This window comes from Cetorhinus maximus, chromosome 5 (genome assembly GCF_964194155.1).
Source record: "Cetorhinus maximus chromosome 5, sCetMax3.hap1.1, whole genome shotgun sequence".
Lineage (NCBI taxonomy): Eukaryota > Metazoa > Chordata > Chondrichthyes > Lamniformes > Cetorhinidae > Cetorhinus > Cetorhinus maximus.
In genome coordinates, this window is record NC_135883.1 from 137,292,991 (window position 1) to 137,320,724 (window position 27,734).

Below are 27,734 nucleotides of genomic sequence, written 5' to 3' on the forward strand. Positions count from 1 at the left end.
CACCCCACCCCACCCCCACTAGGGCTATCTGTATCTTGCTTGTCCTGCTTTCTACCCTTAATTAGCACATTCCTTAGCTAATATCACCACCTTCAACACCTCTTTTTCCTTTTGTCTATGACATCTTTTGGCTATCTCCACCTATCACTGGCCCTCTATCCAGCTCTACCTGTCTCACCCCCCCCTTAAACCAGCTTATATTTCACCTCTTTTCTATTTTTACTTAGTTCTGTTGAAGAGACATACGGACTCGAAACATTAACTGTGTTCCTCTCCGCAGATGCTGTCAGGCTTGCTGAGTTTTTCCAGGTATTTTTATTTTTGTTTTGGATTTCCAGCATCCGCAGTTCTTTGTTTTTAGCTTAATGTAGTACTAATTAGCAATCTCACTGCAGGACCACAGAATGACTGATCTGGGAGGCCAAAGAATTGCACTGGTGCAACAGAGGATGTTTTCTGAAGCTAGGGCTGAGAAATGCAGAGTGAACTTCGCTCTTAGCTTGATGCCAACATTGGTGTCCTCAATGGGAACCACTTGATTCTCAGGCACCAATCTTTCTCATCCAGTTAGGGCATAATTTGAGTTAAAGTAGAGTAAAAATGTCTCTTAATTAAATGAAAAATACATGAGAGCGGGCTTGGATTATGAGACACAAGAATGCTAATACAAGCTAATAAATGCACTCACTCAGAAACTGAGCTCTATGCCACTGTTAACTCCTTCTCTGAACATGAGGAAATGGGCCCCTCACCAAACATCCGGAAAGCTTCCAACGAACTCCCACAGCACCACCTCCACCCCTCCAGCAATTAAGGTCAGCAGTGAAATCCCCCTCCTCCCAACTAAGGTCCGGTTTACCATGAAGCAGTGATCCCCATGATCCTATAAACTTTGGAGACTAGAACAAACATCTCAAAGCACCAGAGAAACACCAACTGCAGTGCCTTTGCAAGATCCTCCAAATCCAGTGACAAAAAGGGCGGTCCAGCAAGGGTGTCCTCTCCAAGCCAACATGCCTAGCGTCGAAGTGCGAATCACTCAAAACCAGCTCTGCTGGGTGGGACATGTTCGCATACTTGACACCAGGCTACTGAAGCAGGTGCGCTATTCAGAACTCTGTCACAGCATAAGACTCCCAGGAGGGCAATGGAAACTCTTTAGGGATATCCACAAAGCAATTCTGAAAAAAAAATCAAATATCCCCTACCTACTAAGGGGAGTCTCTGGCTCATGACCAACTAAAAAGAAGTTTTGTTTAGGAAGGCACTGAACACATCGAAAGACCACGCGGGGGCCACACAGAGGAAAAGTCAAGGTGTCCGAGAGAGCGTGCAAACTCCAAACACCTCACCTGCAAAACCCTTCAAGCACCACCTGCCCTGCACGCAGCAGAGTCTGCAGATCACAAGTAGGATTTATTAGCCATTTAGAACCCATTGAACCAGAATGGAAGAAAGTCATCCTCCATCCCAAGGGGCAACCTAAGAAGAAGCTTTTACAAGCAGGCAAGAGGACAAATGGTTGAAAAACAATAGGCCACTTATGGTGGAGTGGTTCTGAGCTATGTTATCAGGAAGGTTCCAGAGACAATCCCTGGTATGTGTAGTTAGCCCATCACAGTTCAGACAGTAGTGGAGACATTATAATTGGCCTCAGTATCCCCTGGCTGGAGAGGTGGAGGATTAATAGAATTCAGCAATGCTCCTGATCACTTCACAGTTACTACTGCTGCGACTTGCCTCTACAGCTATCAAGTGCTTGACCTAGTTCCAATGTGCCCATTCCCCTATACAAAAATAAATCGCCCATCATTGACTTGGCTCATTTGTGATGTGTGATTTGTGAAAAGAACTTTTGGAACTTGTAATACTATACTTCAACATCAGTCATTCCCTTGCAACAGGAGGTCAGGAAAGAGGGGAAGAAGCTTTAGTGACTAAAGTATATATTTTCAAAATGATTCATCTTAAGTAAAGTGTTTGCTAGGCATAATGTCAGTTGGTTTATCCAAATACAATAATGTGCATTAAGAACAAAAAAAAGACTTCATTTCTGCACAACACTCTTTAAACTTATTGCAACGTTTGTTCACCAACTGTCAGAATCAGTTTTGCTTCTCTTTTAAACAGCAGAAAACACTTGCAGATGTATCATGTTCTGAGATTTGGTAGACCCAAATGATACTTTCTTTTACGTTTGTGGTTGTGTGTACTGTTTCATAAGTAAGAGAAGGTCTTCAAGAGCTCTGCAAGAACCCTATAAAAAGTAAAGAAAGATACTACGTGTTCTAAAAGAGTTGTATCAGTTTCAGAAGCAGCTTTTATTTCTTTTTCTCTGATATATATATAAAAAATTTGCCTGATTTTTCTTAGAAGCTAGGTGAAATTCATATTTGCCAAAAGCTGTGGCTCTCTTTTGCGTTAAAATTTGCATATCAACTTTAGTGAGTACCACCTTCTATCTAGGATACTAAACACAAAACATGTTCTGAGTTGTCATTACACACAATAATATCTTTTGCTCACCCATGTACTGTGCTTTGTAAACAATAAATTCCTGTAAAACACTTTGCACGAAACATGTTCCTAAAATTATGTTAATAAATTTAGATTTCTGATAATAAGATCACCAAAATTTTGCAAAAAACTATAGTTACAGAAGTAAATGAACAGCACTATTGATGTAGTGATGCAAGGTGTAATGTGGAAAACATCAGTGATATGGGAAACAACAATGCAAGATCTCCAACCTACAAATGCTGTGAAGAACACAGTAGGAAAGCAGCTTGCTCTCATTGGGAATGTAGTGACACAGAAATTAATGGAGTGAAGAGAAGCATTTATTTGTTCCGAAGTAGAGTAGGTACAATACAATACTATTCTGTTCTTAGTAACAGGTGATCAATTTGTAACCTCAGTAACAGAGTGCACAAAATGCTCAGTACTACAATGTTCTGACAACCATCAATAATCACAAATCTCCACTTACAATTTCAGAAAATGCAGTTTCGAACAGATCAGAACTACCTGCTGTCAGCACACAACACTCAGCAGTTTGTACAGTTATAGTGCTGGAATAAATTAGTCAGAAATTGGATTTGCAACAGAAAATCCAAAAAGCTAAATTAATCCAATGCACAGTTTTTCTGTTGCTTTAACAAAATGAAAACTTCAGAGATATCAAGAAGCTCTTATAATGAAGTAAGCTGAGATGCCGGCTTCTAATTTAAGTTCGATACTATCATCTCTCTGCCTCCTTACTCTAAAACTCCCATTCTGTACGCCCAACTCACGGAATCATAGAATTTTAACAGGACAGAAGGGGGCCATTTGGCCCACGTGTCTGCACCGGCTCTCCAAATAAGCATTATGACCTAGTGCCATTGCCCTGTCTTTTGCCCCATACCCCTGCACATTGTTTCTATTCAGATAATCATCTAATGCCCTCTTGAATGCCTTGATTGAACCTGCCTCCACCACACTTTCAGGTAGTGCATTCCAGACCCAAACCACTTGTTGTGTGGAAAAAGTTTTTTCTCATGTCACACTTGCTTCTTTTGCAAATCACTTTAAATCTGTGCCCTCTTGTTCTTGATCCTTTTATGAGTGGGAACAGCTTCTCCTGATCTATTCTGTCCATCCATAACAGGTAGGAGCAGAAGTAGGCCATTCAGCCCATCGAGTCTGCTCTGCCTTCAATGAGATCATGGCTGATCTGATAATCCTCAACTCCATTTTCCTGCCTTTTCCCCATAACTCTTGATTCCCTTACTGATTAAAAATCTGTCCATCTCAGCCTTGAATATACTTAACAGCCCAGCCCGCTGCAGTAAAGAATTCCACAGATTGACTACCCTCAGAGAAGAAACTCCTCCTCAACTTTGTTTTAAATGAGCACCCGCTTACTCTGAGATTATGCTCTCTGGTCCCTAGACCCTCCCACCAGGAGAAACAACATCTCAGCATCTACCCTGTCAAGCCCCCTAAGATTCTTATATGTTTCAATAAGGTCGTCTCTTATTCTTCTAAACTCCAATGAGTACAGGCTCTACCTACTCAGCCTCTCCTCATAAGAAAATCCCTCCATCCCCAGGATCAACCTAGTGAACCTTCTCTGGACTGCCTCCAATGCCAGTATATCTCTCCTTAGATATGGGGACCAAAACTGTTCACAGTATTCTAGGTGTGGTCTAACCAAGTGCCTTGCATAGTTTTAGCAAGACTTCCCTATTTTCATACTCCATTCCTTTGAAATGAAGGCCAACATTCCATTTGCCTTACCTATTACCTACTGAACTCGTATGCTAGGTTTTTGGGATTCATGCACGAGGACCCCCAAATCCCTCTGTGCTGCAGCTTTCTGCAGTCTTTCTCCATTTAAATAATATTCAGCTCCTTTATTCCTCCTGCCAAAGTGCATAACCTCACACTTTCCCACATTATATTCCACCTGCCACATTTTTGCCCACTCACTTAATCTGTTTATATGCCTCTGCAGACTCTGTGTCATCCTCACCACATGCCTTCCCATCTATTTTTGTGTCATCCGCAAACTTAGCGATTGTAAACAATTGTGGCCTCAGCACTGATCCTTGTGGCACTCCACTAGTTACAGGTTGACATCCTGAAAATGCCCTCCCGTATCCCAACTCTCTGTCGTTTATTAGTTAGCCAGTCTTCTAGTCATGCTAATATACTAACCCCAACACCATGGGCTCTTATCTTATTATGTAGCCTTATGTGCGGTACCTTATCGAACGCCTTTTGGAAATCCAAATATATTACATCTACTGGTTCCTGTTGACTCTGTTTGATTAGATTATGTATTTCTAAATGCTCTGCTATTACATCCTTTATAATAGACTCTAACATTTTCCCAGTGACAGATGTTAAGCTAACTGGCCTATAGGTGCCTGTTTTTTGTCTCCCGCCCTTTTTGAATAAGGGTGTTACATTGGTAGTTTTCCAATCCTCTGGGACTTTTCCAGAATCTAAGAACTCTTGGAAGATTACTACCAGTGCATCCACTATCTCAGCAGCTATTTCCTTTAATATCCTAGGATGCAACCCATCAGGTCCCGGTGACTTATTGGCCTTTAGCCCCATTAGTTTCCCTAGTACTTTTTCTCTAGTGATAGTTATTATATTTATTTCCTCCCTGCCTTTTGCCCCATGATTTAGTATTTTTGGTAAGCTATTAGTGTCTTCTACCATGAAGACTGATGCAAAGTATTTATTCAACTTATCTGCCATTTCCTAGTTCTCCATTATTATTTCCCCAGCCTCATTCTCTAAGTGGCCTATGTTCACTTTGGCCTCTCTCTCCCTTTTTATATATTTAAAGAAGCTCTTACTGTCTGCTTTTATATTACTTGCCAGTTTATCCTCAAAGTTGATTTTCTCCCTCTTCTCTTTTTTTGGTCATCTTCTGGTGGTTTTTAAAACTTTCCCAATCCTCTGGCTTACCACTAATCTTTGCCATATTGTATGCTTTTTCTTTCACTTTGATACACTCTTTAACTTCCTTGGTTAACCATGGTTGGTTTATCCCCCTCCTACAATCCTTCTTCCTCGCTGGGATATAGTTTTGTTGTGAGTCATGAACTATTTTCTTAGTGTGTCACTGTTCATCAACCGTCTTTTCTGCTAAACTCCTTTCCCAGTCCACCCCTGGCAACTCTGCTCTCATTGCTGTGTAATTACCCTTATTTAAATTTAGTGCAGGTGTTTCCAAACTAAGTCCCTCATCTCAAATTGAATGCTAAATTCCACCATGTTATGGTCACTGTTTCCTCGGGGATCTTTTACTCTGAGATCATTTATTAAACCTGGCTCGTTACACATTACCAGATCCAAAATAGCCTGATCCCCGGTTGGATCCACAACATTAGTTCTAGGAAACTGTCCCGAATACACTCTATAAATTCTTGCTTGTGGCTACCTCTGCCAATTTGATTTTCCCAATCAACATGGAGATTAAAGTCACCCATGATTAATACACTGCCTTTTTTACATGCCCTCATTATTTCCTGATTTATTCTCTGTCCGACAGCATAGCTACCATTAGGGGGCCTATAGACCACTCCCACCTGTGTCTTCTTCCCCTTGTTATTTCTTTCATCGACCCACATGGATTCCACATCTTACATTCAAAGATCATTTCTTGCTATCGTATTTATTCCATCTCATACTAACAAAGCTACCCCACCATCCATTCCTTCCTGCCTGTCCTTTCAAAAAGTCACATACCCCTGAATATTTAGTTCTCAGCTTTGATCTTCTTGTAACCATGTCTCCGTAATGACTACAAGATCATGCCCATTAATCTTTATTTGTGCCGTTAATTCATTTATTTTGTTGCGAATACTACGTGCATTTAAGTAAAGAGCCATTCATTTTGCCTTTTTACTAATTTTTTCCCACTTTGACCCTATTTGCCGCTTTTTTTAATGTCTGTACACTCTATCCCTTCCTGTCACACTCTGGGTATCATTACCTAAGTAGCTGTCCTACAAAGCTGCCATATCCTTTTGCTTTGTAAGCCTACTTATCCCCTCTCCAGAACCCTCCCCCCGTCTATTTAGTTTAAAGCCCTCTCTACAGCCCTAAATATCTAGGGAAAAATTTATGCAGAGAAACACCTTTGAACACAAGTCCATCAGGCAGTGGTCGGCACGTAACGTCTTAGAGGCCCTGAGGGAAAAGGAGAGGGTGGATCCTGTGGGATGGTTCCCCGAGCAGACTGTCAAAGTCATTTGGCAGAATGCCTCATCGCCAGGACTTTCCAACAAGCACCAAGACGTAGCTTGGCTGGTGGTAAGAAAGGTCCTCCCGGTCAGGTCCTTCCAACACGCCAGGAGTCTCACCCCCTCTGCACGTTGCCCTCGAGGTGGCTGTGGTGGGGACAAGAACGTTGTTCACCTCCTTGTGGATTGTGCCTTTGCAAAGAAGGCCTGGAGAGAGATGCAGTGGTTTCTGTCGAGGTTCATCCCGAGCAGGTCTGTTACACAGGACTCTGTGCTCTACGGGCTGTTCCCAGGAGACGAACATCAACTGCAGCTGGAGGATCATCAACTCGGTGAAAGATGCTCTTTAGGCTGCCCGAAACTTGTTGGTTTTCCAGCGCAAAGAGTTGTCCCTGACCGAGTGTTGCAGACTGGCACATTCCAAAGTGCAGGACTACGTGCTGAGGGACACACTAAAGCTTGGGGCAGCCGCCGCAAAGGCGCAATGGGGAAAGGTCGCTGTTTAAGACCTTTCTGCCACAGTGCACCGAGGGGCTGGGAACTGTTGAGAGCCCCTCAGGCTGTACAGCTCAAAATGAATGTATGCAGTGAATACTAATTGTATTATAATTGTATTGAAGCACCTGAGTCCAACATGATGTATGTTGATAACTCCAATACCATTGTCTGATTGTCTGCATTGACCATATTGAAATGATTGTAATATTCATTGATTGTATTGATGCACCTTGTGATCTGTGTAAAAGTTGAATCTGATTGAACTTATGTGATGGCGATTTGGAAATGCTTTGGAATATTCTTCCAGATATTTAATGAATAAAGTATATTTTTCAAAAAAAAATACAAGTGACTCCAGACCCACAGCAATGTGGCTGACTCTTAAATGCCCTCTGAAATAGCCTAGTAAGCCACTCAGTGTAAAAAAAACCACTGCTAAATCACAAAAAAGGAATGAAACCAGGTGGACCACCCGGCATTGACGTAGGCACCGGAAATGACAACGGCAATCTCAGCCCTGTCGACCCTGCAAAGTCCTCCTGACTAACATCTGGGGCTAGTGCCAAAATTCGGAGAGCTATCTCACAGACTAGTCAAGCAACAGCCTGACATTGTCATCCTCACGGAATCAAACCTTACAGATAATGTCCCACACAACACCAACACCATCCCTGGGCATGTGGATCATCAGCAGCAGCAGAATTGTAGACAAACACAATCTGTAACCTCATGGCCCGGCATATGCCCCACTCTACCATTACTATCAAGCCAGGGGATCAACCCTGGTTCAATGAAGAGTGCATGAGGGCATGCCAGGAGCAGCAACAGGCATACCTAAAAATGAGTCAACCTGGTGAAGCTACAACATAGGACTACTTGCATGTCAAACAGCACAAGCAGCAAATGATAGACAGGGCTAAGCGATCCCACAACCAACAATCAGATCTAAGCTCTGCAGCCCTGCCACATCCAAAAGTGAATGGTGGTGGACAATTAAACAACGCTGTAGAGGAGGCTTCACAAATATCCCCATCCTCAATCATGGAGGAGCCCAGCACATCAGTGCAAAAGAAAAGGCTGAAGTACTTGCTACAATCTTCAGTCAGGAGTGCCGAGTGGATAAATCCATCTTGGCCTCCTCCAGAAGTTCCCAGCATCCAGTCAATTGGATTCACTCCACATGATATCAAGGAACCGCTGAAGGCACTGGATATGGGTCCTGACAATATTCCGAAAATAGTGCTGAAGACTTGTGCTCCAGAACTTGCTGCACCCCTGGTCAAGCTGTTCCAGCACAGCTACAACACTGGCATCTACCCAGCTATGTGGAAAATGTCCTGTACACAAAAAGCAGAACAAATCCAACCCGGCCAATTACCGCCCTGTCTACTTTCCATCATCAGTAAAGTAACGGAAGAGGTCATCAACAGTGCTCTAAAGCAGCACTTGCTTAGAAATAACCTGCTCACTGACGCCCAGTCTGGTTTCCGCCAGGGCCACTCAGCTCCTGACCTCATTACAGCCTTGGTTCAAACATGGATAAAAGAGCTGAACTCCCAAAGTGAGGTGAGAGTGACTGCCCTTGACATCAAGGCAGCATATGACAGAGTGTGGCATCAAGGGGCCCCAGCAAAACTGGGGTCAATGAGAATCAGGGGGTAAATTCTCCGCTGGTTGGAGTCATACCTAGTACAAAGGAAAATGGCTGTGGCTGTTGGAAGTCAGTCATCTCAGTTCCAGGACAACACTGCAGGAGTTCCTCAAGGTAGTGTCCGAGGCCCAACCATCTTCAGCTGCTTCATCAATGACCTTCCTTCCATCATAAGGTCAGAAGTGGGGATGTTCACTGATGATTGCACAATGTTCAGCACCATTCGCGACTCCTGAGATACTGAAGCAGTCTATGTCCAAATGCAGCAAGACCTGGACAATATCCAGGCTTGAGCTGAAAGTGGCAAGTAACATTCGCATCATACAAGTACGATGACCATCTCCAAAAAGAGAGAAATCGAACCATCGCCCCTTGACGTTCAATGGCATTACCATCACTGAATCCCCCACTATCAATATCCTGGGGGTTACCATTGACCAGAAACTGAACAGGATAAGTCATATAATACTGTGGTTACAAGAACAGGTCAGAGGCTAGGAGTAGTTCGACGGGTAACCCATCTCCTGACTCCCCAAAGCCTGTCCACCATCTACAAGGCGCAAGTCAGGAGTGTATTGGAATACTCCCCACTTGCTTGGATGAGTGCAGCTCGCACAACACTCAAGAAGCTTGGCACCATCCAAGACAAAGTAACCCACTTGATTGGCACCGCATCCACAAACATTCAATCCCTCCATCACTGACGCACAGTAGCAGCAGTTTGTACCTTCTACAACATGCACCGCAAGAATTCACCAAGGCTTCTTCAATAGCACCTTCCAAACCCATGACCACTAATAGTAACGACTTCAGACTGCCAGCTTTCTGAAATTATGAATTGTGAATGCAGACTGGAGGAGGAGTTCAGGTCAAGTGGAAAGGGATCATCTTCACAGAATCACACAGTGCAAAAGAGGCCCTTTGGCCCATCAAGTCTGCACCGACACGTGAGAAATACCTGACCTACCTACCTAATCCCATTTACCAGCACTTGGCCCATAGCCTTGAATGTTATGATATACCAAGTGCTCATCCAGGTACCTTTTAAAGGATGTGAGGCAACCTGCCTCCACTACCTTCCCAGGCAGGGCATTCCAGACCTTCACCACCCTCTGGGTAAAAAAAGCTTTTCCTCACATCCCCACTAAACCTCCTGCCCCTCACCTTGAACTTGTGTCCCCTCGTGACTGAGCCTTCAACTGAGGGGAACCTGCTCCCTATCCATGCCCCTCATAATCTCGTACGCCTCGATCAGGTCACCCCTCTTCTCTGCTCCAACAAAAACAACCCAAGTCTATCCAACCTCTCTTCATAACTTAAATGTTTCATCCCAGGCAACATCCTGGTGAATCTCCTCTGCACCCCCTCCAGTGCAATCACATCCTTCCTATAATGTGGCGACCAGAACTGCACACAGTATTCCAACTGTGGCCTCACCAAGGTTCTATACAACTCCAACATGACCTCCCTACTTTTGTAATCTATGCCTCGATTGATAAAGGCAAGTGTCCCATATGCCTTTTTCACCATCCCACTAACATGCCCCTCTGCCTTCAGAGATCTATAGAGACACATGCCAAGGTCCCTTTGTTCCTCAGAACTTCCCAGTGTCATGTCGTTCATTGAATACTTCCTTCTCAAATTACTCCTTCCAAAGTGTATCACCTCACACTTTTCAGGGTTAAATTCCATCTGCCACTTATCTGCCCATTTGACAATCCCGTCTATATCTTCCTGTAGCCCAAGACACTCAACCTCACTGTTAACCACCCAGCCAATCTTTGTGTAATTCGCAAACTTACTAATCCTACACCCCACATAGTCATCTATGTTGTTTATATAAATGACAAATAGGGGGCCCAGCACAGATCCCTGTGGTATGCCACTGAACACTGACTTCCAGTCACTAAAGCATCCTTCTGTCATCACCTTATGTCTCCTACAACTAAGCCGATTTTGAATCCACCTTATCAAATTACCCTGTATCCCATGTGCATTTGCTTTCTTTATAAGTCTCCCATGTGAGACCTTGTCAAAGGCTTTGCTAAAATCTGTATAAACTACATCAACTGCACTGCCCTCATTTGCACACCTGGTCACCTCTTCAAAAAATTCAATCAAATTTGTTAGGCATGACTTCCCTCTGACAAAGCCATGCTGACTATCCCTGATCAAACCTTGCCTCTCCAAATGGAGATAGATTCTCCCCAGCAGAATTTTCTCCAATAGTTTCCCTACCACTGACGTGAGATTCACTGGCCTGTAGTTCCCTGGCTTCTCTCTACAACCCTTCTTAAATAGCGGAACAACATTCGCTGTTCTCCAGTCCTCTGGCACCTCCCCCGTGGCCAGAGAGGAATTAAAAATTTGGGCCAGAGCCCCTGCGATCTCCTCCCTTGCCTCCCTCAGCAGTCTGGGACACAAATCATCCGGACCTGGAGATTTGTCCACTTTTAAGCCTGTCAACACCTCCAATACCTTGTCACTCCCTATATCAATTTGTTCAAGAACCTCGCAGTCTCTTTCCCCGAGTTCCATACCTTCATCCTCATTCTCTTGGGTGAAGACGGATGTGAAGTATTGGTTTAACACTCTAGTGATGTCCTCTGGCTCCACCCATAGATTGCCCCCTTGGTCCCTTACTTTTGGGCCCTACTTTTTCCCTGGTTATCCTCTTCCCATTGATATACTTAAAGAATATCTTGGGATTTTCCCTAATTTTACCAGCCAGTGCTTTCTTTTATCCCCTCTTTGCTCTCCTAATTGCTTTAAGCTCCACCCTGCACTTTCTGTACTCCACTAATGCCTCTGCTGATTTGCTTCCCTTGTACCTGCTAAAAGCCTCTTTTCCTTCTGATCGTAACCTGAATATCTCTGGTCATCCATGGTTCTCTGGGCTTGTTACTCCTTCCTGTCAGCCTAGAGGGAACATGTTGAGCCTGTACCCTCCCCATTTCCTTTCTGAATGCCCCCCCCCCACTGTTCCTCTGTAGATTTCCCCACAAGCAGCTGTTCCCAGTCTATCTTGGCCAGATCCTGCCTTATTTTACTAAAATCCGCTCTCCCCCAATCCAAAACATTTTTTTGCAACTTGTCTATTTCTTTGTCCATAACAAACTTAAACTGTACCATGTTGTGGTCGCTAGCACTAAAATGCTCTCCCACCACCACCTCAGCCACCTGTCCAGCTTCATTCCCCAGAATTAGGTCCAGCACTGCGCCGGCCCTTGTTGGACCCTCTACACATTGACCTAAAAAGTTCTCCTGTACACATTTCAAGAATTCCACTCCATCCAAGCCCTTAACACTATGTCTATCCCAATTAATGTTGGGAAAGTTGAAATCATCTAATATGATTACCCTATTGTTATTGTTTTTACACACCTCCACAAATTGTGCACATATTTGTTTCTCAATTTCCCACTGACTATCTGGGGGTCTATAATAAACACCTAACAATGTGGCTGCCCCTTTTTTATTCCTAAACTCTGCCCATTCAATAAAAATCTGGAATTAAAAGCCTAACGATGACCATGAAACAATTGTTGATAACGTTGTAAACATTTGGTTCATTTTGCTGTCCTTACTTGGTCTGGCCTACATGTGACTCTAGACCCACAGAAATGTGGTTGACTCTTAAAATGCCCTCTGAACAAGGGCTATAATGGATGGGCAATAAATGCTGGCCTAGCCAGCGATGCCCACATCCCATGAATGAATAAAAGTAAAAGTTAGTTAAACACAATTTCCCCTTTAGAAATCCATGCTGATTCTTCCTTATCAACCCATATTTTTCCATGTGACTACTAATTCTATCCCGAATAGTTGTTCCTAGAATCTTGCCCACCACTGAAGTGAAACTGACTGGTCTGTAATTCCTGGGCTTATCCTTACAGCATTTTTTTGAACAAGGGCGTAATGTTTGCAATTCTCCAGTCCTCTGGCACCACCCGAGTCTAGGGAAGACTGAAAGATTACGGCCTATTTGCTTGTGACCCAATGTTCTGAATAAAGTTGCCATCTGGTAACCAGCATATGTACATTCAACTCTGCTCAAGTTTATTTTATTTTAAGTGCCCTTGAGCTTAAACTAGTACAAAACTGAAGAGCTATGTTTCACTGTAAACTTAAGGTTACTCCAGTTCAGTTAACCCCTTAAATGCATAAAAATAATGGTCATTTAACAACTATATTTTATTCAAAATCTCAGGTTGAAGATATAGGAAGTGGATCTGAATAGTAGTATTTGTCCTCAATATCCTGGAGGCAACTTTTCCCACCTATTATGTGGTATATTTGCACCATTGTTTAGAGTCCTTGGTTAAAAATAGTAAACAATCATTCAGGAAAACATCAAATTTGGAAGTGATAAATGTAATTCTGGAACATTTTGCTTTAAGAGTAACACAGGAAGATGGCAACATCTGCAACAGAGTCAGCAAAACAAGCCATTCATAAGGGATTGTGAACTAAGTAACATACCATTTTGTAAGCCCATCCAAAGCTGCTTATGATCCTTTTTCTGCATCTCGTTGATTACTTGACTTTTGTGCTTTAAGGCATCAGCTTCTTTAATGCAAGACATAAAATGAGCTTCAACAGCATCTTTTGTGAGGCAATGAAGAAGTTCCGTTTCTGGAAAATTCTGGAAAAAAATATTAAGCACAATGTTGTACTTCAAGTAAGCAAGTGTGCAATTTCTTCCACCAGCTCCAGGCAAAAAAAGTAAACAGAAATTTACTTTAAAACAGGTGATGCTGCTCGACATCACTGATAACCCAAACATTACAGCTGCGGGTATCAGTCATTCAAAGCTGGCTTTCTCTTGAACATGTTTCTGAATATGGGTTGAAATATAAGATAAAATAGTCAGTGGTGTGGTATTCTAAGGCTTTGTATTTATTTTAAAAATGAACTCTACACCTCTCCAATGGCTCAGTGAGGTTACCCAGTAACTAGCTGAGCCATTCAGAAAGTCTCAGATTCACCTTTGATCAATGCGGAGTTATCTTTCATGTGGGCCTGTAGGCTGGCAGGATTTGGTTACAGCACAAACTGGGATGGGCCTCACTCTTGGCCGTATAAGTTGTTTTTTCCCTTTACTGTTGGCATTTCTTGTGAGTTGTCCTGATGAGTGCAAGACGAAAAGCTTCAATAGCATGTCTCTTTTTTCAGCAAAACTCAAGTTCTGTACGACCAAACAACTATATTTTTGTTATTTATTTTTCATTCTTTCATGGGATGTGGGCATCACTGCAAAGGCCAGCATTTGTTGTCCATCCCTACTTGCTCTTGAACTGACCTTGCTAGGTCATTTCAGAGGCAAGTTAAGAGTCAACCACATTGTTGTGGGTCTGGAGTCACATGTTGGCGAGACCAGTCAAGGATGGCAGATTTTCTCCCCTAAAGGACATTAGTGAACCAGAAGGGTTTTTACCACAACTGATAATAGTTTCTTGCTCACCATTACTGAGACTAGCTTTATATTTCAGATTTATTAACTGAATTCAAATTCCACCAGGTCCATCAGTTTGCTCAGTACCGCTTCCCTAATGATTATAAATTCATTAAGTTCCTCTCTCTCTTCCTCCTCCTGAATTTATAACTATTACTGGAATGTTTTTTGTACCCTCTACAGTGAAGACAGAGCAAAATATTTGTTCATTTCATCTGCCAATTCCTTATTACCTACTATTAACTCCCCATTCTCATTCTCTAGAGGATTCTCTAGAGGGCCACTCACTTTACATACTCTTATTCTTTTTAAATTCCTGCAGAAACTCTTGCTATCCATTTTTGTATTTTCAACCAGCTTCCTCTCATACTCTAAATTCTTTCTCCTTATTAACCTTTTAGTCATTCTCTGCCGTTCTTTATATTCTGACCAATCATCTGACCTGCCACTCATCTTTGCGCCATTATATGCTTTTTCCTCACGTCTGTGCTTTCCTTAACTTTTTTGGTTAAACACAGATGGTGGGTCCTCCCTTTAGGAATTTTCCTTTACAGTAGGAATATACTTATTCTGAAATATCCCCTTAAATGTCTGCCGCTGCTTCTCTATTGATCTATCCTCTAGCCTTGTATCCCTGTTCACTTCAGCTAGCTCAGCTTTCATTCCCACATAGGTGCCCTTATTTAAGTTTAAAATCCTTGCCTTAGACCCACACTTCTCCCTTTCAAACTGAATGTAAAATCCAATCATATTGTGGTCGCTGCTACCTAGGGGTGCCTTTACTCAGGTCATTAATTAATCCCGTCACATTATACAATACCAAGTCTAGTGTAACCTGCAGTCTGGTTGGTTCCAGAACATGTTGCTCTAAGAAACTCTATCGGAAGCATTCTAAGAACTCCTCATCCAGGCTACTACTACCAATCTGATTTTTCCAGTTTGTATGTACATTAAAATCACCCATGATTATTGCCGTCCCTTTATCACAAACACCAATTATTTCTTCTTGTATACTTTGTCCTACATTGCGGTTACTGTTAGAGGACCTGTAGATCACTTCCCACTAGTGACTTTTTTCCGCTACTATTCCTCATCCCCACCCAAACTGATTGTACATCCTGATCTCCTAAACCAAGGTCATCTCTAACTACTGCACCAATGCCACCCTTGATTAACAGTGCTAACCCTCCACCTTTACATAGCTTCCCATTCTTCTTGAATGTCATATACCCCTCAATATTCAGGGCCTAATCCTTACCATCCTGCAGCCACAGCTCTGTAATGGCTATCAGATCATATTTATTTACTTCAATGTGCGCTATCAATTAACTTACTTTGTTGTTATGAATGCTACGTGCTTTCAGATACAGAGCTTTTAGTTTTGTCTTTTTGTTATCTTTGTAACATCTAATCTTGACTGTTGGTGTATTTTTAGGTTTTTTCTGTCTCTTCCTGTCATTCTCTAAGCCCTCATTTCCCAGATTATTATTATACTCTCCTGTCTTGACTTTACCCCTCGATTTGCTTCATCCACCCAAGCTTGATCCCTCACCTCCCTTGTTTCATTTAAAGCCCTCTCTACTTCCCTAGTTATGCGATTTGCGAGGACACTTGTCCAAGCACAGCTCAGGTGTAAACTGTCCCAACGATACAGCCTCCACTTTCCTCAGTACTGACGCCAGTGCCCTATGTACTGGGACCCACTTCTCCAATGCCAGTCTGAGCCACGCATTCATTTCCCTAATCTTATTTTCCCTATGCCAATTTGCACACAGCTCAGATAATAATCCAGAAATTATTACCTTTGAGGCTTTGCTTCTCAATGTGGTGCCTAGCTTTTCATCCCGACAATGCAGAACCTCTTTCCTTGTCCTACCTATGTCATTGGTACCTACATGCACCATGGCAACTGGGTCCTCCCTCTCCCACTGCAAGTTCCTCTCCAGCCCTGAGCAAATGTTCTGAACCCTGGCACCGGACAGCAGTCTGGACTCTCGCCCTTTGCTGCAGCGAACAATGTCAATCCCCCTCCCTACAATGTCCCCTATCACCACTACATTCCTTTTTGCTCCTCCCGCTTGAACAGCTTCCTGTACCATGGTGCCATGGCTAGCCTGCTCATCCACTTCACTTTCGTCCACACAAGTAGTAAGTACCTTGTACCTATTTGACAACTGCAAAATCTGAGGCTCCTCCACAACTGTCTGCTTAGTCCCTTTACCTGCCTCACTCAGGATCGCATCTTCCTGTCCCTCACCGCTGTCCAAAACAGGCAACCCTATCCTAAGGGATGTGATCGTCTTCTGGAACAAAGTGTTCAGATATTTCTCCCCCTCTCTTATGTTGCGCAGTGTCAGAAGTTAGGCTTTCAGATCAGTAATCCTGATCCAGAATTCGTCTAGCTGCTTAAGCTTTCTGCAGACATGTTTGTCCTGGATTGCCTTGGCATCCAGAAGCTCCCACATTCCACAGTTGCATCATAACACCTGTCCTGCCACTGCTATTTAGCTAATTTAGTTTAATCACTATCTTAATTAATTTAGAATAATTCCTACATATACTACAATTTACTGTGCTTATTAAAAGCTAGTGCTACCTACAACTAAAAGTTATATGCTACTTAATTGCACAGGTTTGCGTTTTAGGTAATTAAAGTAAATTAAATAATTAAAATAAAGTTTGTTATTTTTATTTATTTTAATTAATAAACTCTACTACTCCTAATAAGCTTTACTACTGCTATTACAAAAACCTTATTTTGAAGGTAACCTTACAGTTACCAATAAATTGCACCAGTATTTAAAAGATAAATGAGTAAAACAAGTAAAATACTCATCAACCAATCACTTACCTAGTTCCCGCTGACATCACACTTGATTTTCTCCAAATCCGGTTGGTCCACCACCCACCACCCAACTGCTCTTTTTTCTCCCGGCTCCTCTCTCGCTCCTTCTCATGCTCTTTTAGTTCAAACTTATCCCAATTGGCTGACTGGGTCACATGATGCAGTCCCAGTATTGGTACTGTCAGTCTCATTATCCCAGCACTGCCGTTCAGGTGCCGAGACTGAAATGAACCACAATCTTCATCCGGCCAATACCTATAATCATGGTGATAACTTGCATTCACCCAGTGCTTTTAATGTAGAAAATAGCCTCAATGCAGGTCACAGAGATGTAACCAGATTTAAAAAATGGACAATGAGCTAAAAAAAATAAGAAGGGATTAGCAAAAGCTTTGTCGGAGCTGGGTATTAATGAGGGTCTTAAAGGAGAAGAGATTTAGCGAAGGAATTGTAAGGTGTGTGGCGAGATGCACCCCACCTCCGTTTGCCCCATGCTTAGAAGCCAGTCCCTCAGACATCTAAGAGAGGATACATGGAGTTCTCTCCATAACATCTGTTTCTCCTTTTTGAAAGCAATGTCTTTAACTAAGGTCATCCCTCCATTGCTTCAGTTTCCATCTTTGTCTGATTATGCTTCTTTGAAGCACATCAGAATGTGGTTCCACATTAAAAGGTGCTAGAAAAATACAAGGTGATATTCTTCAAACACTAGCATGGGATCTTCAATGTCCACGTAAACATGCAGATAGGGGCCTCAAAAGGATAACAATGTATCCTAAATTTTGAACTGATGGGTTCAAGTGAGATAATTTTGTTTTTTCCTATTTACACGCCACAACCTCAAAAGCTTACAAACTCCTCCTTAGTTTCTCCAACATTATGAACCAAATATAGTGAAGAGCTGTTAACAGTCAGATTACTGTGAGATTAACCATTGGGAGGGAGAAAAGCAACAAACTGATCTACTCATATCCCAGTAGTTCTTTACTTATTATTCAACTCAATATTAAAGGGCTGTCAGCTGTGAAGCGCTCAGTCATATAGAATCTTGTGGTTGTTCATGAATGCGATATTATCCTTCTCCCCAAGAAGCATTCCTTTCTTGCCAACATGATCATAGTAAGAGGCTAAGACATTATCAGTTAGAATTTTCATGGAGAACATGGAAGCAGCATTTATGTGAAATCTGATGCTGATGTGAAGGCCCCGAAGGCCTTATTAACTACTTTGCCACATTATGATATTGTTAACACCAATTAAAAGTTGCAAATATTATTGAGCTCTTGATGAAGCTTGAAATGCCCTTTCTTCACCAATAATACAACACCATCCATCCATGCTGGGGACTTAAACAACTATTATAACACATGGGGTTACAGAGAATCTGGCAAAAAGGGACTGAATCTCATTAACTGAGATTAACTGAGGGAGGCGGTGATATAGTAGTATTGGAACTGGACTTGTGTTCCAGATACCCAGGCTAATGCTCTGGGAACCCAGGTTAGAATCCCATCATGACAGATAGTGAAATTTGAATTCAATAAAAATCTGATGATGGCCATGAAACTACTGTCAATTGTTGTAAATCTGGTTCATTGATGCCCTTTAGGGAAGGAAATCTGCTGTCCTTACCTGGTCTGTTTTACATGTGACTCCAGGCCCACAACAATTGTAAGGGCAATTAGGGATGGGCAGTAAATGCTAGCCTAGCCAGTGGCTCCCACATCTCATGAAGGAATTAAAAAAAAACTGAGCAACTGGCCTGATTTTCCTCTGCATGGTGGAGACAAGGCAATTTTCTCAGATACATCATCTCAGCAAGGCAACCATTACCAAAATTTTCCATAATTCTTGGAAACTTTACACTCAGTGAGCACCATTCTGTTCTTACCTGGAGTGATGGTGCCCATAACTCCCACCCCTAACTTCTAAGAGGAACTACAGAAAAATAGATGGTAGGCAGTGTTCGAAAACTGACCAACAAGTATATAACATGCATACCATGATACCTTCTTCTTTCACTCTTACACTCACATCTACAAAGCAATCTTCAAAGCAGCTACTAAAATCAAATTGACCATCAAAGGATTTATTATTATTACTATTGGCATGTGTTCCTCTTGGGAGATGATGGACTGCGCCCAGGGTGTATGTCACTCCTGTATTGAACATCGTCTGTTATGGCTGTAGAGGTTGATTCATCACTCACAATCCCATCCACAGCTGGCACAGATGAATTGCATTGTCCTGAGTTCAACTGATGCTTTTTCCTTCATTGCTTTTCCACCATCTGGTCATTTATTTTGCCCCCTTTTCTCCACACCCTTCCTGACTGCTTGTCTTCAGATACTTCGGTCAGCAGCAGACTATAATACCATAATATAGGAGCAGAAATTAGGCCAATCGGCCCATCGAGTCTGCTCCGCCATTCAATCATGGCTGATAAGTTTCTCAACCCCATTCTCCCGCCTTCTCCCCGCAACCTTCGATCCCCTTACCGATCAAGAACCTATCTATCTCGGTCTTAAATACACTCAATGACCTGGCCTCCACAGCCTTCTGTGGCAATGAATTCCATAGATTCACCACTCTCTGGCTAAAGAAGTTTCTCCTCATCTCTGTTCTAAAAGATCTTCCCTTTACTCTGAGGCTGTGCCCTCGGGTCCTGGTCTTTCCTACTAATGGAAACATCTTCCCCACATCCACTCTATCCAGGCCTTTCAGTGTTCTGTAAGTTTCAATCAGATCCCCCCTCGTCCTTCTAAGCTCCATCGAGTATAGACCCAGAGTCGTCAAACATTCCTCATATGTTAAGCCTTTCATTCCTGGGATCATTCTCGTGAACCTCCTCTGGAACCTCTTCAGGGCCAGCACATCCTTCCTGAGATACGCGGCCCAAAATTGCTCACAATATTCTAAATGTGGTCTAACTGGAGCCTTATAAAGCCTCAGCAGCACAACCCTGCTTTTATATTCTAGTCCTCTCGAAATAAATGCCAACATTGCATTTGCCTTCCTAACTACCGACTCAACTTGCAAGTTAACCTTAAGAGAATCCTGGACTAGGACTCCCAAGTCCCTTTGCACTCCAGATTTCTGAATCCTCTCCCCATTTAGAAAATAGTCTATGCCTCTATTCTTCCTACCAAAGTGCATGACCTCACACTTCCCCACGTTGTATTCCATCTGCCACTTCTTTGCCCATTCTCCCAACCTGTCCAAATCCTTCTGCAGCCTCCCCGCCTCCTCAATACTACCTACCCCTCCATCTATCTTTGTATCATCTGCAAACTTAGCCAGAATGCCCTCAGTTCCTTCATCTAGATCATTAATGTATAAAGTGAAAAGTTGTGGTCCCAACACTGACCCCTGAGGAACTCCACTAATCACCGGCCGCCATCCTGAGAAGGACCCTCTTATCCCCACTCTCTGCCTCCTGCCAGACAGCCAATCTTCTATCCATGCTAATACCTTGCCTCTAACACCATGGGCTCTTATCTTACTGAGCAGCCTCCTGTGCAGCACCTTGTCAAAGGCCTTCTGGAAGTCCAAGTAGATAACATCCATTGGCTCTCCTTTGTCTAACCTACTCGTTACCTCCTCAAAGAATTCTAACAGATTTGTCAGACATGACCTCCCCTTGATGAAACCATGCTGACTTTGCCTGATTTTACCGTGCACTTCCAAGTATTCTGAAATCTCATCCTTAATAATGGATTCTAAAATCTTACCAACCACCGACGTCAGGCTAATCGGCCTGTAATTTCCCGTCTTTTGCCTCACTCCCTTCTTAAACAGGGGGGTTACATTAGCGATTTTCCAGTCCTCTGGGACCCTCCCTGACTCCAGTGATTCCTGAAAGATCACCACTAACGCCTCCACTATCTCTTCAGCTATCTCCTTCAGAACTCTGGGGTGTAATCCATCTGGTCCAGGTGATTTATCCACCTTCAGACCTTTCAGTTTTCCTAGCACCTTCTCCTTGGTAATGGCCACCATATTCACCTCTGCCCCCCGACTCTCTTGAACTTTGGGGATGTCACTTGTGTCTTCCACTGTGAAGACTGACACAAAGTACCTATTCAGTTCCTCCGCCATTTCTTTGTTCCCCACTATTACTTCTCCAGCATCATTTTCCAGCGGTCGAATGTACACTTTTGCCTCTCTCTTATCCTTTATATATCTAAAAAAACTCTTGCAATCTTCTTTTATGTTACTGGCTAGTTTACCCTCATATTTAATCTTCTCCCTCCTTATTTCTTTTTTAGTTGTCCTCTGTTGGTCTTTGTAGGCTTCCTAATCCCCTGGTTTCCCACTGCTCTTCGCCGCATTGTATGCTTACTCTTCAGCTTTTATGCTGTCCCTGACTTCCCTTGTCAGCCATGGTTGCCTCGTCCTCCCTTTAATATGCTTCTTCTTCCTAGGGATGAATTTTTGCTGTGTCTCCCATGAATAGATTCTAATTCTGGTCAACCCAATGTCTCGCTTGCAGGCAACCCTGCATCGCTTGTCAGCAGAGATGGACTCTCTAAACTGCTACCGAAAATAGACTGCCTGTCTGGACTCCCTGGCGTAATTTCTCCTTTCCACAAGAACATGCACAGTTCCATCAGTTACAATGGAGCATCATCAGAGGCTTTCAAGATCAGCAACGGAGTAATCCTAGTGCCAACTCTCTTCGACATATTTTTCTTTCTGCTGCTATTGTACACTTTCAGTAATTCAAATGAGGGCATCTACCTGCATGCCAGAGCCGCCGATTGGGTCTGTATCCATTGGAGTTTAGAAGAACAAGAAGTGTTTTCATTGAAACGCAAGCTTCCGAGGTGGCTACACAGAGTGATGTTGAAAGGTTATTTCCCTTGTGGGAGAGACCAAAACTAGGGGACACAGTTTAAGAATAAACAGTCTCCCAGTTAAGACGGAGATGAGAAATTTTCTCTCTCAGAGGGCCATGAATCTGTGGAACTCTCTGCCCCAGAGGGTGGTAAAGGCATGGTCACTAAATATTTATAAGGCAGAGGTAGAAAGATTCTTGACTAACAAGAGGGTCAAAGAGTATCTGGGATAGACGGGAATGTGGCGTTGAGGTCACAATCAGATCAGCAATGATCTTATTGAATGGAGGAGCAGGCTGGAGGGGCCAAATGGCCCATTACTGCTCCTACTTAATATGTATGCATCTATTTAACACTCTGCACCAAAACCAAGTGAGTAATGTCTTAGTTTATGAGTTGCTGTTTGCTGATGACTTCACGCTGACATCCTTTACTTCAGTTCAATTGCAACAGCTTGTAGATCGGATATCCTGGATCTGCGAGGAGTTTGAATTGACAGTCAGCACCAGGAAGACCAAAGTTATGGGCCATGACATAGAAATTCCACCTTCCATCAACACTGACAACCTCACTCTGGAGGTTGTTGAAAGCTTCACATACCTTGAGTCAACAATCACCAGCAACCTGTCCCTTGGTGCCGAAATCAGCAGCAGGGTTACCAAGGCCGCAGCTGGCATGTCAAAGTTGAGAAGTCAAGTGTGGACCAACAGCAAAGTAACTGAAAATACAAAGTACCATGTGCACATGCTTGTGTTCTCAGAACACTTGTCCAGTAGCAAGGGATGGACAACTTATGCAAGCCAAAAGAATTGTACGCCCTGGTTATGTGGGGAATGTGCAGACTTCTGAATCAGTGTGAAGAATCTGGTGAATCAAATAGCAAACCACCAGCCAGTTGTATTGTCATTCACAGAGAACAATCAGAAGAAGCTACATCAGATATAGGTTAAGTCTAGCAGAAATATGAGATCACTCGGAAGGGAGGTGCACATAAACCACCATTACATCAATATAATGTGTACCCAAACAGGATTGCCCCTCACACCAACAATATCTTGGCAAAACCCAACAAGGAGGAGCTCGTTAAAATCAGTGAAGTGGAAGTGACATGGTTACAGACCCCCTTGGGGGTCTGTTCTGGTTCTAACACTTAACATATTTATAAATGATCCAATAATTGTCAGACCATTCAAGTATGCAGAGGAAGTGGCTCTGCCAGTCTTCAAGACTTCACAAAGATGAAGGGCTACCTGAACCAAGATATGGTGGTTGTCAGTGTATGTTGCAAACGTGAAGACTTAAGCCCAATATGTTGGAGATGGTGGCTACTTCCATCTAATGATGCCAACACTTCATGAAAATTCAACATCTTGGTGGAAAGGCAACATGAGACCCAAAGCTGGTCCATCTCAGAGTGAATCTAGGTTGCACAATTACCTACAAGGACCACCTTACCAAGGTAGCACAGAAGATTAAGACCAGAAATGGTCCACTAATAAACTAATGCACTCGACTTATTGAAGCTGATGCACAAACATTGTGCAACTCGATACTAATTCTCTATTGCTCAGCTGGAAGATATTGTGCTCATGTGATTAAACTTCTTCCACACAAAACTAGCAGATAGACTATTAAATCAAATAATAAGAACACCAGGGACTTAAGATCAACAGACACCAAATGGCTGACAGTCATATCATATTGTAACCAAGAGAAGAGAAGGTCCAGGAGATACCATAACTGCCACTTTTCAAAGCTATGCTGGAGGCACCTCACCATCATCTCACTAGCAAAGACCAATTTCAATTATGCCATCAACCATGTCCATGGTGGCCGCTACCTCCTTATGGTAAACAGAATGAGAACAATCTGCTCCCCTGTAAATTTTCCCTCATCACCCAGCTTAATTTCAAGCCGGCACACTATTTCTGGTGCAAACTCAGTGTTAAATAGGGATGCAAGGCGTGCAACAAAGCTTTACTTTTGGGCAATTAAGTTATTGCTATTTAGAATCAGAAATATTAACAGTGAAGACAGTTATTGGGCTCAGTAAATCTCTGATGGCTCTTTACTGGAGCAGTCAAAAACAAATCCCACTTCCCCACAATCCCCTCCTGATGTTTAACTACTCTTCTTTTAAATGATGCAGTAGCCTTTACTTCAACCGCTCCCTAGAGGAAAGTATTCTCTGCTCTAACGATGTTATGAAAAAATAAATTTCTCTTAAACTCTCCCCTCAATGAATGACTGTATTAAATTGATGGACCCTCATCACTGGCTCTCCAAGCAGAAGCATCATCTTTCCATACTTGCATAATTTTAAAATCCTCTTGTAAATTTGGTTAATCTTAGAGTCACAGCAAGATTTGTGGCACAAGATGTCACCTTTGGGTCACTTTGTTCCGTAAGCCCTGTAGGTTACTGCACCTCAAGTGCATATCCAAGTGTGTTTTAAATATGATAAGGCTTGTTGCCTCTATCACCCTTGCAGACAGAGTGTTCCAAACTCTCACCACACTTTGGATGAAAAAAAAAATTACTCATTTCCCTCTAATCCTTAGTTTTCTCTATACCAGTTGAAATGGTCCCAATATGTCATGTCTGTCTTCATGAATACTGTTTCCCATCCCTGGCGTAACTCTGGTGAATCTATATCATTTGACTTTAGTGCCCTTCCTACAACTGAGTGTTCAGATATTCATGAAGGACAAAATCCAGGCCAATCATTGCCTTATACAAACTTATCATTACCTCCTTGCTCTTACCCCACTCAGAAAACCCAAAAGCTATTGGCTTATTTTTTAAAAACCTTTATCTACTTGTACTCGCATTTTTCAAAAATTACCCTGGAGCTCTCTGTCTCCAACACTATGCACAACTGAGAACTGAAGTTAGGGGTTTCTGTGCAGTAGCAATTAAAAACTTCCATTTATATATCACCTCAAGCATAGACATACATCACAAGTGCTTCACAGCACCATAATCAAAAACAGCTTTGAGTCAATGCTGCGGATATTAGGAAAGGCCTGATTATGTTTGAGTTTTAAGAAAGGTCTTAAAGGAGGAGAGGCAGACAGGTTTAAGGAAGGAATTCCAGAGCATTGGGCAGAGATGGCTGATGCACAACACTCAATAGTGGGATGAAGGGAGTGGCAAGAATATTCGATGCTAGAACTGGAATTATACAGAATATTCAGAGGGTTGTAGTCAATGACCCTCCAAATTCTCATTGTGTGCAGGATGTTTATTTGAATTCAAGGTAATATTTTTTTCGTGGCTGTACGGACATGAGGGGACTTGGCAGTGTGGATGTTGAGAGGATGTTTCCCCTTGTGGGGATGTCTAGGGCTAGGGGATGTAGTTTAAAAATTAGGGGTCGCCTATTTAGGGCTCAGTTGAGAAAAACCGTAACCAGCAATAAATGGAGTTGAAGCTACAATCAGATCAGCCATGATCTTACTGAATGGCGAAGCAGGCCAAATAGCCTTCTCCCATCCCTAATTCTTGTGGTATCTTAAAAGCAGACAACCTGCACCATACTTTTGGCTGCAGCACAGCCGCTTGCACAAACAGCTCACAGGAAACACTGGAGAAGATTAGATGGGGAGGGCCAAGACATGAAGGGATTTGAAAACGGAAATGGTAACCCTTGATGTTGGAATCCTGAAAGTTGATAAGGTACTTTTCAAGGTTCCACAACTTCAGTTGCACACATCAATATTAAAGCAATTTAATTCTCAGCTTTTTACATGAATACATATCACTGAATAGATAAACTTTTGTTCTCATCTTTTGTATGCTCCCATGATTTTACCAGGATAATTAACCACCATAATCCTTTTGCATACTAATATAAAAAGAGGAACAACATTGATCATAAAGGAGCGAGATTAGGGGTGGGTGGGGTGGGGAGGGGAGAAGAGAACACAAATGCACACAAAATATACAAATAGAAGATTTGACCTTCAGTTATTCTGATGAGATTCCTGGCAGCACCAGATTTTCTCTTAAATGAATTAGTATGGTTTATTTTAGCATTTTGAAAATCAAACTGCTGTTTCCCAAACAATGATGGCACCATCCACCATCAGAGTAGAAAGTGATATCCATCCAAGCCATCTAAACCTCTCATGGTTGAAGAAACCATTTATTGCACTTCATTGCCAATGTCTAAGGCATAAAAAGTTTAATGAGCATTTAACAAAAGATTATGTTTGCATATACAGGCATTCACAACACAAAACACAGACAATCCTGTAGCTTTTAGATTTTGAACTGGAAAAAAAAACTTGTAAAATCAACAGATTTCAAGTTACATTCCAAAATAAACAAAAAGTATTTTGCAGATTCTAGAAATCTTAAGCAGAAATGCGAAAAACAAACCATATCAATCAGCACTCCTGAAGAAAAATGAAGAGTTAACATCTCAGGTACAGATCCCTCAGGTAGAATAGTTTTAATGAAAGATTCAACACCTAAACATTAACTCCTATGTTATCTTCATAGATAGCAGAAGGGATATGGAGAAGAAATATAGATTTAATGGCACAGTTCTAAACAGTGTGCCAGATCTGGTGGGTATGTGCATCCATCTTTGAAGGTGGGAGAATATGGGCGAGTGCTTAGCAAAGCACATGGTATCTTGGGCTTCACAAACAGAGGTGCTGAGTACAAAAGCAGGGAAGTTGCTGAACTTTTATTAAACTCTGGTTAGGTCCCAAGTTATGTAGTGTATCCCGTTCTGGTCAATACACTTTAGAAAAGATGTGACAGTCCTTGAGAGGGCACAGAGGAGATTTACAGAATGGTTCCAGGTAGGGAGAAATTAGTTACAAGGTTAGGTTGAAGAAGCTGGGGCTGTTCTTGCAGCAAATGAGATGGAGGGGAGATTTGAAAGGAGGTCATGGCAGATGGAGGGGAGATTTGAAATAAGGTCATGGCAGGTTTAGATAAGGTAGACAAGGACAAACTGTTCCCATTGGCTGATAATACAAGGGCTATGGGACACAGATTTAAGGTTTTGGACAAGAAATACAGAGGGAATGTGAAATGTTTTTATTTTCCTCTACACCTCCTCTGCTCTCCTTTTCTAATCATTTAGGCTTTTAGCCATGTATCACCAATTCTGGTAATTTGTTTTAAAATTGTATGTTCAAAACTCCATGGTTTTGGCCATGGTGAACTCTCTCTAACCTAGGAAACCTTGGTGTACAAGTCTGTGGAAACTTGATTTAAGAAGTGTAAATTTCAAGTCATGGACTTTGTTGACAAACAAGAGAGCTGGAGTAAATGGTTGCTGCTTGGATTAGAGAAGCGTTGGAAATGATGTATATCAGGAACAAGTTGGGTATACAGAGTTATAGATTACAAGATTAAATTAATGATGAAATTGTACAAGTAATGGTTCAACCACATTTAGAATAATTAAAGTTTGGAGTACCTCATTTTGGAAAGGAAATTAAAGCCACAGAGGACATGCAATGCAGATTCATCAGGATTAAGCCTGTGCTTATGAGAAGAGAGATGAGATATTGGGCTATAGTGAAACTGGACAGGGACTTATGACAGTCCCAAATAACTTATATAGCAATAGATACAAGCTGCAACTTGGAACTATGGGCTTCAGCAAATTAATTACTACAGAAATTCTTCAATGTGCCAAGTCATTTTACAACTTAAAACATGGGTCACCCAAGTAAGT

The 27,734-nt window shown here is 42.3% G+C and overlaps 1 protein-coding gene across 3 annotated transcripts in view; it reads right to left on the reverse strand.

Annotated features, from left to right (window-relative positions):
• The window catches only part of atg5 (ATG5 autophagy related 5 homolog (S. cerevisiae)), a 207,288-nt gene that overhangs the window by 148,096 nt on the left and 31,458 nt on the right, over positions 1–27,734 (reverse strand). For all 3 annotated transcript variants that reach the window (XM_078542505.1, XM_078542504.1, XM_078542506.1), the window contains exon 5: positions 13,378–13,540. In XM_078542505.1, the coding sequence (XP_078398631.1) occupies positions 13,378–13,540 (163 nt within the window). The remainder of the gene's footprint in view (positions 1–13,377; positions 13,541–27,734) is intronic.